Consider the following 13692-nt stretch of genomic DNA (forward strand, 5'->3'; position numbering starts at 1 on the left):
CGTCATGCAAGAAACGCCCTTTGGGAGGAAAGGCCTATAGGGGACAGGGCCCACCAGAGGAAATGGCGCTGGTAAAGGCAGCTGAAGAGCACTGGTCGACTGAAACTGTCAAAAGGGCCAACTGGTACGCGGGCCTACTAGACTGTACGCCAAGGCTTCTCAATAACGGTGGTGAAATGAGCAAGGAAGGTAATCAAGCGACAAGGTTAAGCACATGAGAGCATCACCATTGGAGGGGGGGGTATCCGGGGGTATGCGGAGTCTCTGGAACGCTGGAGACAGAGCGGATTTCTTGATGGGTTGAAAGTCAGGTCTTAACAAAAGCCCTGTCTAACTGTTATCCCTTGTGGATAAGATTCAGCATCACTGGATGCTATGTTTTCGCTGCCGGTAATCCGCTTGCGGCAGAAACGAGCCGTCTTCCTGGGCGCAAGTATATATAACAAACCTATCCTATTATAATACAATAGTAGAGTAGGATTAATTAATGATATTTATCTTATAGTGTAATAGAAGTATGTCTGGAAATATCCCTCTAAGGGAAAATTGGTAATATACATAAACTACCAAGTCTATTAATATCTGAAACTATATTTCGGGTATAGAGTAAGCTGTTAGGACGGACAAAGCTTAAGGAAAAGGCTATTCCAGTAATTATTCAGTTACCATAGAATAATATTACTAATATAAAAATGGAAATTCAAGCGATTATAAAGAAATTTAATAAGTAAAAATCGTAAGAAAGAAGCACTAAAACCGAAAAGAAAGGCCATCAACCCTCCTAGAAAATCAAGTACATATGTGAACTAAAAGTAATACTCTATGTACAATTAAGTATTCCACATTGTATTAACAGGAAAGATTGGTTTATTTCCCCCGCTTTTGCAGCTCTTCACGGACCTGGGGTAGGATATAGCGGCCATAGTCGATTGCATCGTTGAGATTGTCGTATCCTCGGATGGAGATCAGATCTGCCCCTAGATCAATGTAGTCGAGTATTGACTGGGAAACAGTATCGTACGATCCCACGAGAGCCGTGGATGCACCGCGGGCATTAGTTGCTGTCACAGTCGGATACCAAAGGGCGCGATCGTGTACCTCTCCGCGAGAAGCAATGTCCAGCAGGCGCTGCGAGCCAACATTTTGGGGTGCAGGAGCATTGGCGGGGACTTTGGCATTGAAAGCAGAACGATTTGTTTGCAGGGCATCGAGGGTGCGGTGTGCCTTGGCCCAGGCTAGGTCGTCTGTTTCGGCAACAATTGGACGGAAAGTCACCCAGATGCGAGGCCGATCGGTGCGGCCAGCTTTCTCGGCTTCGGCGTAGACACGATCAATCTGTTCCTTAGTTTCCTTTAATGGTTCGGCCCAGAGGCCGAAGATATCGGCTAGGGAGCCGCCAATGCGGTAGGCGTCGTCGGAGGAACCGCCCACGGAGACAGGGATCGTACCGTTGACTGGACGGACACGATTGCTGAATTGCTTGAATGTATAGTAGGGACTGTCCCAGTCAAATGGTTCATCTGACTCCCATGCACGCCGGAGGATCTTGATGTAGTCCTCTTGCCGGGCGTAGCGCTGCTCTTTGTTCAGGAAGTCGCCCTCCCTGGCTTGCTCAACATCGCTGCCACCGGCGATAAAGTGAACGACAGCGCGGCCAGAGCTAAGCTGGTCCAGAGTTGCCAGTGCCTTGGCTGCCACTGTCGGATACAAGGTGTTGGGTCGAAGCGCGATGATGATCTTTAGGTTTTTGGTGTGAGCGGCAATAGTGGCACCAACAGTCCAAGGGTCGAAGTAGGAGCTGTCATAGGGAACCAGTGTGTAATTGAAGCCGTAGTCATCGAGATTCCGAGCATAGCGCTCTAGGAATTCTGGCTCAATCGGAGCATTGATGATCGGCTTGAGCTCCGTGGACTGCGTTGGAAACGTGAGACTAATGAATTCGGTCGGCATCGTGATGGCCAGGAGAGATAACCTCAAGTAAGCAGAGAAAACATTGCCGGCGCGGGGCAGGGTGTCCCTCTTGTAGCCATCTCCAACAGTCCTATCGCCGATGGTCCGATGGTGCGATCGGCATAAAGGCGATGTTGGTGGCATCACCGGATGATGCCAGAGATACAGAAATCACGTCTTCACCCCCCATCCTGCCTTACAAATCAACTTCCAGCGGCCCTTTCTCGTTCCCCGCGCTGCCTACCTTGCGTTCCATCTTCTCGCGAGCTCGAATCACGCTCCTCTTGGTGCCGACATAGCCTTCCATGCCAGCAAGAGTCGCATACAGCTTGGTGACGGAGACATGCGACAAGTTTGCTCCCTGGTCCTGGAGAGCATGAACGAAAGCGTGGAAGTTCGTCGACCGCGGTCGATAGTGGCCACTGCCATTGTTAGCGCCGTCCTTGCAGTTGGAGAAGGAACGCACCTTAATGGAGCAAGGTCGCGCAACTTGCCGTCCCGGACCTTGATCATGCCAGCGGCTGAGATGCGACCTCCGCGCAGGAACGAGGAGTGTTGAAAGGACCCTCGGTTTTTAATTCCAATATACAGACGATATGAGGGGTCCGCAACCTAGCGAGTCAGCCACCATCACACCGGATTAGATGGGAAGGGCCATACAAATATCCACCAGTCATCATTGTCGAATAGCCTGTCTTTGATGCGTTTCATGATGCTGCGCCTGCGACTCACCGGGGCGTCAACACGGGATTCGGATTTGAAGTCTATATCTACAGTCCCATCATCCAGATCCGAGCTTGATATTGAATGTGAGCGCGAGTGCGATGGAAACGGGGGACTAGAATTGCGCTTGCTCTTTGGCCGTGGACTACTAAGGGGTAAAATGCCGTCTGTGCTGTCCTCGTACCGCGCATTGCTAGTCCATACGAGCTCGTTATTTTTGGCCCAGCGAAGCTTCCCCGTTTCATCGACCTCGACTAGATAGTTCAGCCTTTCCTCCCGCGAAAGGTAGCGTATTTGTTCACGTTCCAGCTTGTCGCGAGGACAAGCGGGCAGTTCGACATCCTTACCGGCACCGTGATCAAGCCAGTAGAAGAAGTTTTCATGAGAGTCGGTCAATTTCCAGTACTCATGATACTTTCGTAGATTGCTGCCATGACGATGTTTAAGGTCCATCATCTCGAGGAAGTATTGCAAGTCCATTGCCTTGCTTATCGTCGCCGGGTTCGGTTTGATGCCCTTTGGAGAAGCCAATCGGCCATTGCTATCGCCGCGCGCAAGCTTTGCGACGCGGACTGCATGACTCCAGTTCCGATGGGCCTGCACAGCTGGTGAGCTTGCAGGAAGTGTTGGGGAGCTCTGACGCTGCTGTGCTTGTACCTCCCTCAGCGTCTATAGTAGTCAGTTTCTGGCCACCCGATAGTTTGGCATTGACATACATCAATCCACCGATTGGTATAGCACAAATGCCTGCCTTGTAGTTCGCGTCGCGTTCGATAACCGCGATACACACGCTGAGATCGTTAACTTCCCGTACCTGGGTCTTGTGTGAAATCGTACCTGGATCAAGCACACAGACTGCGATATCCGGGCGGCACTGACGTCATTCTCCGGTTCGCCGTCGCCAGGGGAACCTGGGTCGTTCATGGGGACTGTGCGGCGGGAAAGAGATGTAGGAATAATGTTGAGCGGGACAGATACCGTGTAGACCTCATGAGAGCATGATGGATTCGGAGAGCAGTGATTTAATGAAAGGACAAGCACTTTTGCCTTGATGGACGAACAGTGTGAAGATCGCAGCAGTGTGCGCTAACCAGATATGGTTAGTTGACGAACCAAGGCCATAAGGCTGTCAGGCATCGCGGCAACAGTCTCCCAGTTCTCCTGTGAGGCTCTCTCGCACCCCATCTCACCCCATCAATCTTCATCATGTCATCGTCTTCATCATCTGCCGCTAAGGCTCTACGAGAGTCCTTTGGCGATAGGAAACCTCCTGACATTACGCGTAAAATCACAGCGTGCGTGGCCTGTCGTAAACTCAAGGTCAGACGCAACATCTGCTCTAGGAAACCACTAACTGATGTCTATAGATAAAATGTAATTTGAATGGAAGAAATCCTCCATGTACACGGTGTGAATCCCGTGGACTGTCATGCACCGTGAACAAGAGCCTGCAGATGCTGCTTGAAAGTGACGCATCGTATGAACGCTGTATTAGTACCACTGTTGTCATCCTAACGAATGATAGATGGAAAGAAAACATCGAACGTCGGCTGGAAAACTTGGAATCAAGCATGGTTTCAACAAATAACCCAACTCCTTCGCCTGTAACTGTCACACCAGAAGGGAGGGGCAGGTCCAGAAAGACCCCTGCGAACCGCGCATCGGCCGGGCCCCCAAATACGATCACGTTGAATCTATCTTGTAGTCTCGGGGCATTTCCTGCATCATCCATGATAGATATCACCTTCAGCGGCCAGCAGGTGATGTTTCAAGGGCAACGGCGGCCGGATTTAATCTCGTGTGGGGTGATCTCCCACCAGACAGCTGAGGCCCTGTTTACGTTCTACCATGAGCATCTTGATCCCTGCGTCCACTACGTACTCGAGCCTGATGATACGTTGGCAAAAGTACGTTCCAGATCGTCGCTTCTAACATCGGCAATTTGTACTGTCTCTGCTTTCTGCACCGGCTCCAACTCTTACCAGTCATGCCTCAATGCGTTGAAGACCGAAGTCTCGCGCAAGATGTTCGCCACGAACCATAAATTTGATGATGTACGGGCGTTGTGTATTGGAGCCTTCTGGCTGGGCGAAATCGCATCTGCACTGAGCGGGCTAGGTAAGGCGATTTCCGGATACTACTGTACATTGCCTGACGCTTTGAAGCTGTTCGCATAGCCACAGAGCTTGACCTACACCGATGTATCACCAAAATGCCCCATACAAAAAGAGCCTGCTACGACCGCACACGATTGTACTTTTTGGTCTACCTGTGTGACCGACACTTCTCGCTGAGTCGCGGACGGCCACCGCTTACTCGCGACTTCCATTCCTTAAAAGCACCGCGGGATTTCTTACAGAGTCCGTTTGCAACATCATACGACTTGAGATTTATATCTGAAGTCGAACTTTGGTCCATCAGCGGTCGAGTATTTGACAAGTTCGGGGCGGATATTGAGAACCCGATGGCGAGCCAGCAGTCGACAGAGTTGGAGAGTTTTGGCGCAGAATACGACCAGTGGTTTGGTGAATGGTCGGATTTACTGTCAACCAGCGAGACGGCGACACCATTTGCAAATCGACTCGGATGCCTATATTACCATTCAGCCAAGTTGTTCCTATTCTCGCATGTGTTTCGGGGTCCAGCGGCAGAGATATACTCTTTACCCGAGGAGGGTATTAATAGCTTTGCATCATCTGCTCTGAAGAATGCTTTGGCCATCCTTCGCTGTATTTTGGATGGACATACAGACACTGAGCCGTGGCTGCACAAACTGCCTCTATACTTTGGGACCATGACGGCATTTGCATCCGTCTGCCTTCTGAAGGCATCATGTCAGGAAGAATCCACTACGAGCCTTGACTTTGGCGAAACTACCGAATATATTCGACGGCTGGTCGAGCTTCTCCGCACGTCTCTAGTTGCTGATCACCCAGCAAACACATGGTCGAGCATCGCGACTAGTCTGGATATCGCAACAAAAGGATGGGATCTGTTTCACTCAGAGGACCAACATATCACTACTCCTGCGGATAATGCCTTCGACTTCGATATTTTTGCCGGGGACGGTGGGTTAAATTTAGATCCCTATTCCGGCACATAGAAGGCGGTCAATTTCGGTCTCCTTTGCATGGGCAATGTGGTGTATTCGGCGGCTTCCATCCGGTTCCAAACTTTCAAAGTGCCCTCCACTCTGCCAGACCGTGCCAGTGGGAGTTCAGCGCATACCCGTGGCATCTCCGTAGTGGGTCACTCTTCGTCAGGCGCTCGGTCTGTGGTCAGCTCTGAGGGCCAAAGGAAGTTTAATTGCAAGCGTAGTGATCCAAATCAAGTCGAATAGCCCGCTTCCACACTAGCTAGTGCTTATTCCGGCTGGAGTGGTTCGGTACTAGAGGCCTAAGACCGTGTCTATATAAACTTCGACCACCTCGCCGTTGTTCATCTTACACATTTGCGATTATCCATACACCAATTTACCAACCATGACTAAAGCACAGGAGATGTATCCCCTCGGCCGCGACGAGACTGAGTCGCGCCGGTAAGTTGGTATATCCCGGTGCTTTCACGCAAGTATTAACCCTTGCAGGCTGAATGAACAACACAAGCTCCTACTAGACATTGTAGATGGAGCCATAGACAAGGCGGTGCCATTGGAAAACATTTCCACGGTCGCTGACGTCGCTACTGGGACTGGGTAGGCTGGCACTATCTACTCGCCTAGCAGCTCTGGTGTTAATGAGTTCCGCAACAGGATTTGGCTCTGGGATGCGCAAAAGCAACTGAATGAAAGCGCAGGGGTATCCGAGCGTCAATTCCAAGGCTTCGACATATCTGCTTCCCAATTCCCTCCGGCTCCTGCTGGCATAACGTTCTCGGTCCACGACATCTTCCAACCCTTCCCCGCGGAGCATCTTAACCGATACGACCTGGTGCATGTTCGACTGCTGGTCACGGCATTCCCGGAGTCGGAATTTAAGAAGGCAGTCGAGAACCTACTCACTATTCTAAGTAAGCGACAATCTCCCGTGAGCTGAATCTGACATTCCTCTAATCGGATTACTCCGTACAGAACCGGGCGGCTATCTGCAGTGGAGTGAATTCGACTTTGCCCATGTAGAGGCAGGGACTACCGACCACCCAAAAGGTTCAACAAGTGCGCTACCCTGGATGAAGTTTGTGGAGGTCACCAAAATTAGCAAATGTGCCCCGGACGCGCTATATAACGCCTACACTGACGCTGGACTCCTTAATGTCGTTAACCGATCATCCCCTATTCGCGGACGGACGGATTTGGTTGAACGTGCACAGGAGTGGGAGAGGCAGTTCTTTGCTGCTATGATGCCCGTGATATTGCTTAAAATAGGCGAAGCAGCCGACAACGATGAAGCGAACAAAAAGTCGTCAGAAATTAGGGTGGATATTGAAGAATATTTCGCTGCTGGTGGTGTGGTAGACGTGCGCTTTGGGACAGTTACCGGCCAGAAGCCGAGTTAGATAAACACATACAGTACAGGACCAGGAGTAGATAAATAGTATCCGACAAGCCAAATGGCCATGGTAATTAGAAGAATACGGCAGTTCCGAGCCAGCGTATAGAGATATCTGGAATAGCAATGGGTGGAGAAAAGTATATGCGAAAGTAGTCTAAACACGTCTATTATCTGTTTATTCAAGTGCGCCTAGCCGTCCGTGGTCCATTATACGGCTAACGGGTTGAATCGCACGGTCAATGCTGAGGGAGTGACATCATTTCCCACTGCCACGATTAGCTCTCACCGTAGTTTTAATTGACCCCTGATGAGAACCATTTGTCCCGTCAGTTTTTCTGCCAGACCGCTCAATCTTGCGTAAGATTCTGGCGGGGTTTCCTGCCGCAACGTGGCAAGGCGGGACGTCCTGGTTTACCATCATTAGCCCAGTTCTCCTGATGATGCATTTGCTGCTTCCCACCTTTGTCACAACACTGCCCGCTCCAATGGTACAACCATCGCCGATCGTAACTCCAGGCAGGATGATGACATTACCAGCGATCCAGCAGTCCTGCCCGATGGTAACGCGACCGCCCATCTCCGGTCCATATGTACCATTGCGAAGATCTGGATCAACCGGATGTGTCCCGCTGAACAACGAAACGTTCGGCCCGATGAGTGTCCGTGATCCGATTGATACGGTGCATGTATCCAGGATTGTGCAGTTGAAGTTGATAAAGACGTTACTTCCGACTTTGACGTTCGTCCCGTAGTCGATGTTTATCGGTCGCTCGATCCAGGGATATTCGTGTAGAATTGAGTCCTCTTCGTCGTCGGTGGCGGCTGGCGGGGGGAGGTCTCGCGGGTCATTGGTGATTCTGCGAGTAGTCCTCAGCTAAGTGGGTGAGCAAGAGCAGATCGAGGGGTTGCTGATGGTTTAGTACTCTTTCCAGAATTCGGCTATTTCTCGCCTGCTCAACTCGCCGGAATTGTTCAGCCGGCTGACAGCGCGGCTGCATCGTTTCCTGGCAGCGACGAGTTCTGGTGTAAAGGCGTAGTAGAGCTCGCCGCGCTCCATGTGAGCCAGGTTCTCGCGCTCGTCGATGTTGGACAACATTGCAGCGAACAAGGATGAATTGGTGTGAAGAGCAAGAACTGTGTTAGGCGGGATCGGTTGATGTGAAAAGAAAGCTTCTCACTCTTATATATCATTCCTGTTGTATAAGGTTCAAGACTGGAACGGTGGAGCAGCGCGGCTATTACAGCGCCCAAAGCGGTTAGACTAGGTCTGCAGGCATTTTCCTTACAAAGTGGCGTCCGTCAACTCGCGGTGCGCCAACAAGACGTGGATGCATGTGACAATTCGGAAGAATCAAGCTGGGATTACTTCAGCTCTGGACATAGATGCCATAGATGTGCATGCTAAACAAGGACGACTCGCAGGGGAAGGCTTTCGAAGGTATGATTTGAACCTGGAGACCCACGGCAATTGTATTCGAACATTGCCTGGTGAGTATTCTTGTGTCTCCCTGGCCCCGTTTCAGCCGCAGGGAGACTCCACCGCTGGCGGAGGAAGTCCATCGTGGTAGTGAAAATGTCTGTTCTCCATATCTTGTGCGATTCGCGCAGCCGCGCCAAGATGAGGCACTGTTGGGCGCGAGTCACTGCGCAAAGACCAACAACCAACAGGGGCCACGCCAAGATTCCATTTAAGGGCGAGTCACTCTCAAGGGCACCGAGTTCATCAATGAAGGAATTCACAATGTGTTGAAGCTGATGATCACTAGGATGGACATGGGGATCGAGGATCTGCTTGACGTATACCAGGCATGATAGCCGGTAAAGCTCAAACAGTGTCTTGTCGTCTTGTGAATAGAAAATACTGCTTTGCATTTGATAAGGGGACTGTTCTGATTCAGCCGGAAAGCCTGTCAGATTGCGGGCACTCTGCAGCTGGTGTTCTATAATTGCGAGCTCCGAACGGAACATCCCATACATCATAGAAGGCGCGCGCATCACGAACCGAGTGACCTGAAATATGGTTGTGATCAACGCCTGAGATGGCCCGAGAAGCATGCCCTGGCCGAGCAGTTGGTGGGAATTGGCTGAAATCACGTCGAATACTTCGCCAGCCGGGGTGAGTGCGAGACTTGGTCCATGCGAGAAAGCCGTAAGCGCGAAGAAGTATGAGAAGAGCTCCAAGAGAAAAGTGCGCAGCTGGACGTTGGAGGGGGTGGAGGATAGCCGCTGCTGCAAAAGGAACGCCGCAGCGTTGAGATGAGGCAGCAATCGGTCAGTATCCGAAAAGTTATGAGACTATGCAGGCTAATTAGTTCTGCCCTGTTAACAATGAGAAGAAGTCGCACCTCGTGCACGCATAATAGCAGTATGGCAAGAACAATATCATCTGCTTCAGTTAGCAAGCTGCTACGGTTGAAGGATGTTCTACATACCTGATAAAGGCCGGTCTTGCTTGCAGGTCAATTCGTTATTGATTTTAGATCTGATACCAGCCACGGCTTTACCGTAGAGGTCAAGGGATATCATTCTCAGCTCTGGCTCGAGCGTCTCGTACTTGAGCAGATCAGCAGCCGAGACCGCCAGAACGCAGCTCATCGTCAAAGAGCTCCCTATGGCAGTGGAAACGACGTGGTGTAGAAACCTCTTGTAACATCGAGGACTAATTGACATCCATAACGCGCTGCTCTCTGTGAAGTGAGCTAGGAGACGGCGTAGTATGGGACGACTCGGCACTGCAAAGACAGTGACCATTCCGCCGAGCTCTCGCGGGATATCTGACGAACGGGGCCACACTTCGCTTTGGCAAAGACGTCGCCTGCGGCGTTTGGTGGGCTGATTTGCATCAGGATCCAACCACTGGCAAGATAGACTGTTCCTGCTGCAGCCCCCGCAGATTGGGTGGACTTCATCGCACTTCTTCTTCCGGCGCCGACAAGTCTGGCAGCCGTCCTTTGAGCGTCGGGGCGAGATTTTGCATGGTATACTAAAGTCGGCTGACTCAACAGTCATGGCTATAAGGGAGTCATTAGATGTCCTGAAGCGAATGATGGTGATGTTGAGTGAGTGGCAGCCTAGTTAAGATGTGACTGGATGACTAAGGCAAAATACCACGTGATATGGCCGACAGCCAACCAATAAAACGGCCGGAATGCGTGCATAAATATATGAAGTGAAGAACCAACGATATTTTCCGGTGGAAGGAAATATATCGACATTTCTTGCAGATCAGGGTACAGATGCAGTTAATTCGTGTAGCCTGACTCATAAGCCACGAGGCTGAAGACAAGCACACGCCCAGAAAGGAATCAGCCCGTGCGCGGGGAGTGAGGCTGTGTAGTGTCGAACTAACAGAGATATATAGCGCTGCCAGTTACACACTAAAACCTGCATCCACACGAGAGTCAACTTATCCCGCCATGCTCATCGTGAGTCTCGATAAGCCCAGCGCAACCTATTCCCAAGGAGAGGTTGTCAGCGGCCAAGTCAGCTTCGAACGCACCGATTTAACAAGTCCACTGTATGTTGCGGTGGAAGTCGCTGGCCGCACCAAGACCACGGTGGTCTCCAACCCCGACGATTCCTATGGTGAAGCAGACCTGTTCTGCACGCGAGTAGCCGAGATTCATGGGTCTCAGATCGTCCTGCCTTTTGCTTTTACTTTTCCAGCCCGAGCCTCGCCAGTCGATCCGACCATTGTTAATATGACCCACTGGACAAAGCAGCTCACGACAGTCCGATCGAACCATCTTCTTCCCCCGACCTTCAAGCACAGGAACGCAAAATTTGAAGCGTCCGTGGAATACACGATTAGAGCGTCAGTCTGGACACAGTCCCAGTTTGGCCCATCACAGCGGCGCATCTCGGAGAAAATCGCGCCCATCACCTTTCAACCGCGACATGACCCAGAGAACCAGATTCTCACCAAAGGCGACGCCATCAGGCTGACGACACGGCTTCCCAGTAAAAAGGCCGCTGGGGGTAGGGCCAAGGCTCTTTTGAATTGGTCTAAGGGCTCGCCTGTCGACTTCCAGCTTCAGCTTACTGTCCCCGCGAAAATCCACCCCGGGGAAGAGATTCCCAGTTCGTTATCAATTATACGATCATCTGCGGCAGGTTCAGGCCTAGATAACATGTCATTTATCTTGAAAGGTTTCAGCATCTCGGTTAAAAGGAAAACCAAGGTGTGGGCTGCAGGTCATACCGGGTCAGACGAAACACAGAGCGAGTCTGCTGTGCTCTTCAACGGGGCAACGAATGACTTGAACGTCTCATTATCGCCAGAGACAGGATATAAAAAGGAGATTCTCAGCCCTGCACTCGAGGACACGGCTCCAACCTTTGAGACGTACAATATCAAGCGTACATATATCATGCATGTCACCGCGGAAGTGTTATGTGGAGATATTATGCGGGAGATATCAGGAGAAACAAACTTGGTTGTTCTTCCAGGAGCGTCAGCAGAACGCGTAGACAGCGTGGGTTATCAGGATAATTCTGGTCTTCCGAGCTACGCAGAAGCTGCTTCGAATATCGTCCAGGCGGTATCATCTATAATTGGATAGATCCTTACACTGGGAATGAAGTTATGTATAGTCTTTGTTATATACCTCTAGTTCGACTGTCTATCCATGGCAGATAGACGACGCAACAGACAACTTTAAATACACTGACTACCACCTGGGATCTGGTTCGCATGCCAGGATCCCGAGTCTCGTAGACTCCAGCTCCAGACGCTCTTGTTCTCGTGCCATGGGGACAAAGAATTCAAAGACAGACGGACCGGGAGACTCGCCTTCCATCTCCCACAAGTGTTGCTGGCTCTCGCGAACTTCGGTGAAGACGTAGCCACAGGAGTGGAATGTCTGCAAATCACCAGGCCAGCCAGAAACTAGTTGACGTCGGCGCAGCCGGCGGTCGATAAACCACACCTTTCGCTTTGCATTATCGTGGAGTACCGCGAGAGTATCGGTAAGATATGCAGGGGCCCAAGAAAGCCACTTTGGCTCAAAGTCGAGCGCGACGTTCATGCCCACGAAACTTGGGCGGGCCTCTGCATTTCGTGCTTCGTGTCTCTCATCAAGCAGGGGGACATGGTCACCGGCGTAGTGGTAGAACCAATCCACCAGATCGCGACCGGGCGGAACGGCAATATGGACAATATCTTTATCCGGCGAGATTGTGATGTGCTGGACCTTTCCCCCTCGATCGATATACGAAGCAGTGTGAGAGGCGTCCGCATGGTTCAGATATTCACCCGGCCCAGCATTACGAGGAGGACATTCTGACTCTGGCCCTGGTATATCGGACCACCACTCGTTCTTTGGATTTTGTCGCTCAAGAGCCTTGCGCGATGCCCGACAGGCTGTCCACAGCCCGCGGATTGCGTTGTATGCGGAGGTGTTGGAATGGCCATCTGTGTCGTCCCATGGCACAAGCAGATTGAATGACCTCTCCTTCACGGTTCCTCCAGGGCCAAACCGCAGCGAATCACTGCCGACACGCAAGGCCTCTATATCTTGCTTGCAATAATGATCAGCTGCGAAAAATGTATGTAGCTGCCCATTGCCAGCGAATGGCCGTGCTGCGATGTCCCATATCTGATCCTGGATTTCCACGGGTAATTGGGTGAATAATGAGAAGCCCCTCGTCCTGTGGATATTGTTTGCAGGCATGAGAGCGGTTTAGGTGGTGCCCTGCAATGCTCGAGGTTGGCAACGGATGGCTGACAACCTGGAGAATAGGCAGCAAGACAGGGTGGAATGCCGTAATCCCAACATCGGCTCGTGAAATAAACATTCCGGTTGGCTGACGTGTGATCGTCCTGATAATCTGCCGCGCTCAAAAATCGAGGCGGTCGTGTTAGCGTCCCCACTAAAATAACACTCTTTCCGTAACATCACTTACTCACCTTGGTAGCCCAGCACTTTATCCACCAGCNCCATAAAATACTCCATTCTTTTCCTAAAATAGTTAAATCGAAGCTATTCAGAGTCGTGAAAGTTGCTAAAATGCCGCGCCAGACTAAAGAGAAGCCCGATCAGGTCCCGCGAGGCCCAATTCCATATGATCTCCGCCGTACTACCATCCCTCGAATCGACGCGCCTCCAGCGCCTGGCCAACAACGTAATGATATGTACGTGCCTCGCAGGACAACTGAAGCCGTCACAGCTATTCGGAATGAAGCTAAAAAACGCGGTATCTTGAAGGTCCCAGGGCCCTTGCCAGCGAAGGCGAGCTCTGCATCTACCCCCCTTCCGCGTCAGCAAACCAAATCCCGGTCAAGGTCATGATCTATATCCCGTCAGCCGCCAGCTACAAGTAATAAGCAGGTCAGGATTATAGAGAAAGAGGCCGCATTAGCGCCCTTAATAATATCAGGTGTGATAAGGCCTCTAGTAGCCTTATTATCAGCCGCCTCGTTGTCAGCAGTAGAGGAGGAGGAGGGGGAGGAGGGGGAGGAGGAAGAAGAAGAAGAGGATAATATAGGGGCGGTAGAGGATCGCGAGGAAGAAGAGGAATCTGATAATAG

The 13692-nt window shown here is 51.2% G+C and overlaps 7 protein-coding genes across 7 annotated transcripts; 3 read left to right on the forward strand and 4 right to left on the reverse strand.

Moving 5' to 3' along the window:
• Positions 1-867: 867 nt before the first annotated feature.
• Positions 868-1950, reverse strand: ASPSYDRAFT_93972 (LLM class flavin-dependent oxidoreductase; the record flags this gene model as incomplete). The annotated part of the gene is made up of 1 exon (XM_040852915.1): positions 868-1950. One exon carries the CDS (start codon positions 1948-1950, stop codon positions 868-870), a length of 1083 nt encoding a protein of 360 aa, XP_040698017.1.
• Positions 1951-3879: 1929 nt separating this feature from the next.
• On the forward strand, positions 3880-5776 carry ASPSYDRAFT_93974 (uncharacterized protein; the record flags this gene model as incomplete). The annotated part of the gene is made up of 4 exons (XM_040852916.1): positions 3880-3993; positions 4041-4150; positions 4199-4791; positions 4839-5776. 4 exons carry the CDS (start codon positions 3880-3882, stop codon positions 5774-5776), a joined length of 1755 nt encoding a protein of 584 aa, XP_040698018.1.
• Positions 5777-6155: 379 nt separating this feature from the next.
• ASPSYDRAFT_61520 (class I SAM-dependent methyltransferase) lies at positions 6156-7167 on the forward strand (the record flags this gene model as incomplete). Its single annotated transcript, XM_040850001.1, has 4 exons — positions 6156-6211; positions 6260-6367; positions 6425-6681; positions 6743-7167. The coding sequence occupies 4 exons, from the start codon at positions 6156-6158 to the stop codon at positions 7165-7167; spliced, it is 846 nt and encodes a 281-aa protein (XP_040698019.1).
• Positions 7168-7293: 126 nt separating this feature from the next.
• ASPSYDRAFT_492752 (sugar O-acetyltransferase) lies at positions 7294-8411 on the reverse strand. Its single transcript, XM_040847800.1, has 2 exons — positions 8087-8411; positions 7294-8020 (listed from the first exon to the last, which is right to left on the reverse strand). The coding sequence occupies exons 1-2, from the start codon at positions 8257-8259 to the stop codon at positions 7420-7422; spliced, it is 774 nt and encodes a 257-aa protein (XP_040698020.1). The 5' UTR covers positions 8260-8411; the 3' UTR covers positions 7294-7419.
• A 153-nt stretch (positions 8412-8564) lies between these two features.
• ASPSYDRAFT_61522 (Zn(II)2Cys6 transcription factor) lies at positions 8565-10172 on the reverse strand (the record flags this gene model as incomplete). The annotated part of the gene is made up of 3 exons (XM_040850002.1): positions 8565-9458; positions 9509-9549; positions 9596-10172. 3 exons carry the CDS (start codon positions 10170-10172, stop codon positions 8565-8567), a joined length of 1512 nt encoding a protein of 503 aa, XP_040698021.1.
• Positions 10173-10375: 203 nt separating this feature from the next.
• Positions 10376-11888, forward strand: ASPSYDRAFT_492859 (uncharacterized protein). Its single transcript, XM_040847802.1, has one exon. It carries the CDS (start codon positions 10580-10582, stop codon positions 11723-11725), a length of 1146 nt encoding a protein of 381 aa, XP_040698022.1. The 5' UTR covers positions 10376-10579; the 3' UTR covers positions 11726-11888.
• Positions 11834-12835, reverse strand: ASPSYDRAFT_93979 (uncharacterized protein; the record flags this gene model as incomplete). The annotated part of the gene is made up of 1 exon (XM_040852917.1): positions 11834-12835. The coding sequence occupies one exon, from the start codon at positions 12833-12835 to the stop codon at positions 11834-11836; it is 1002 nt and encodes a 333-aa protein (XP_040698023.1).
• Positions 12836-13692: the final 857 nt, after the last annotated feature.

Source organism: Aspergillus sydowii (assembly GCF_001890705.1).
Source record: "Aspergillus sydowii CBS 593.65 unplaced genomic scaffold ASPSYscaffold_14, whole genome shotgun sequence".
Classification (NCBI taxonomy): Eukaryota; Fungi; Ascomycota; class Eurotiomycetes; order Eurotiales; family Aspergillaceae; genus Aspergillus; species Aspergillus sydowii.

Excerpts from the sequence above, each read along its gene's own strand:
- ASPSYDRAFT_492859 (XM_040847802.1), top strand. The coding sequence starts at position 10,580 with ATGCTCATCGTGAGTCTCGATAAGCCCAGCGCAACCTATTCCCAAGGA.
- ASPSYDRAFT_492752 (XM_040847800.1), bottom strand. The coding sequence starts at position 8,259 with ATGTTGTCCAACATCGACGAGCGCGAGAACCTGGCTCACATGGAGCGC. Across the intron at positions 8,021-8,086 it reads ATAGCCGAATTCTGGAAAGA|AATCACCAATGACCCGCGAG; the intron begins GTACTAAACCAT and ends GACTACTCGCAG.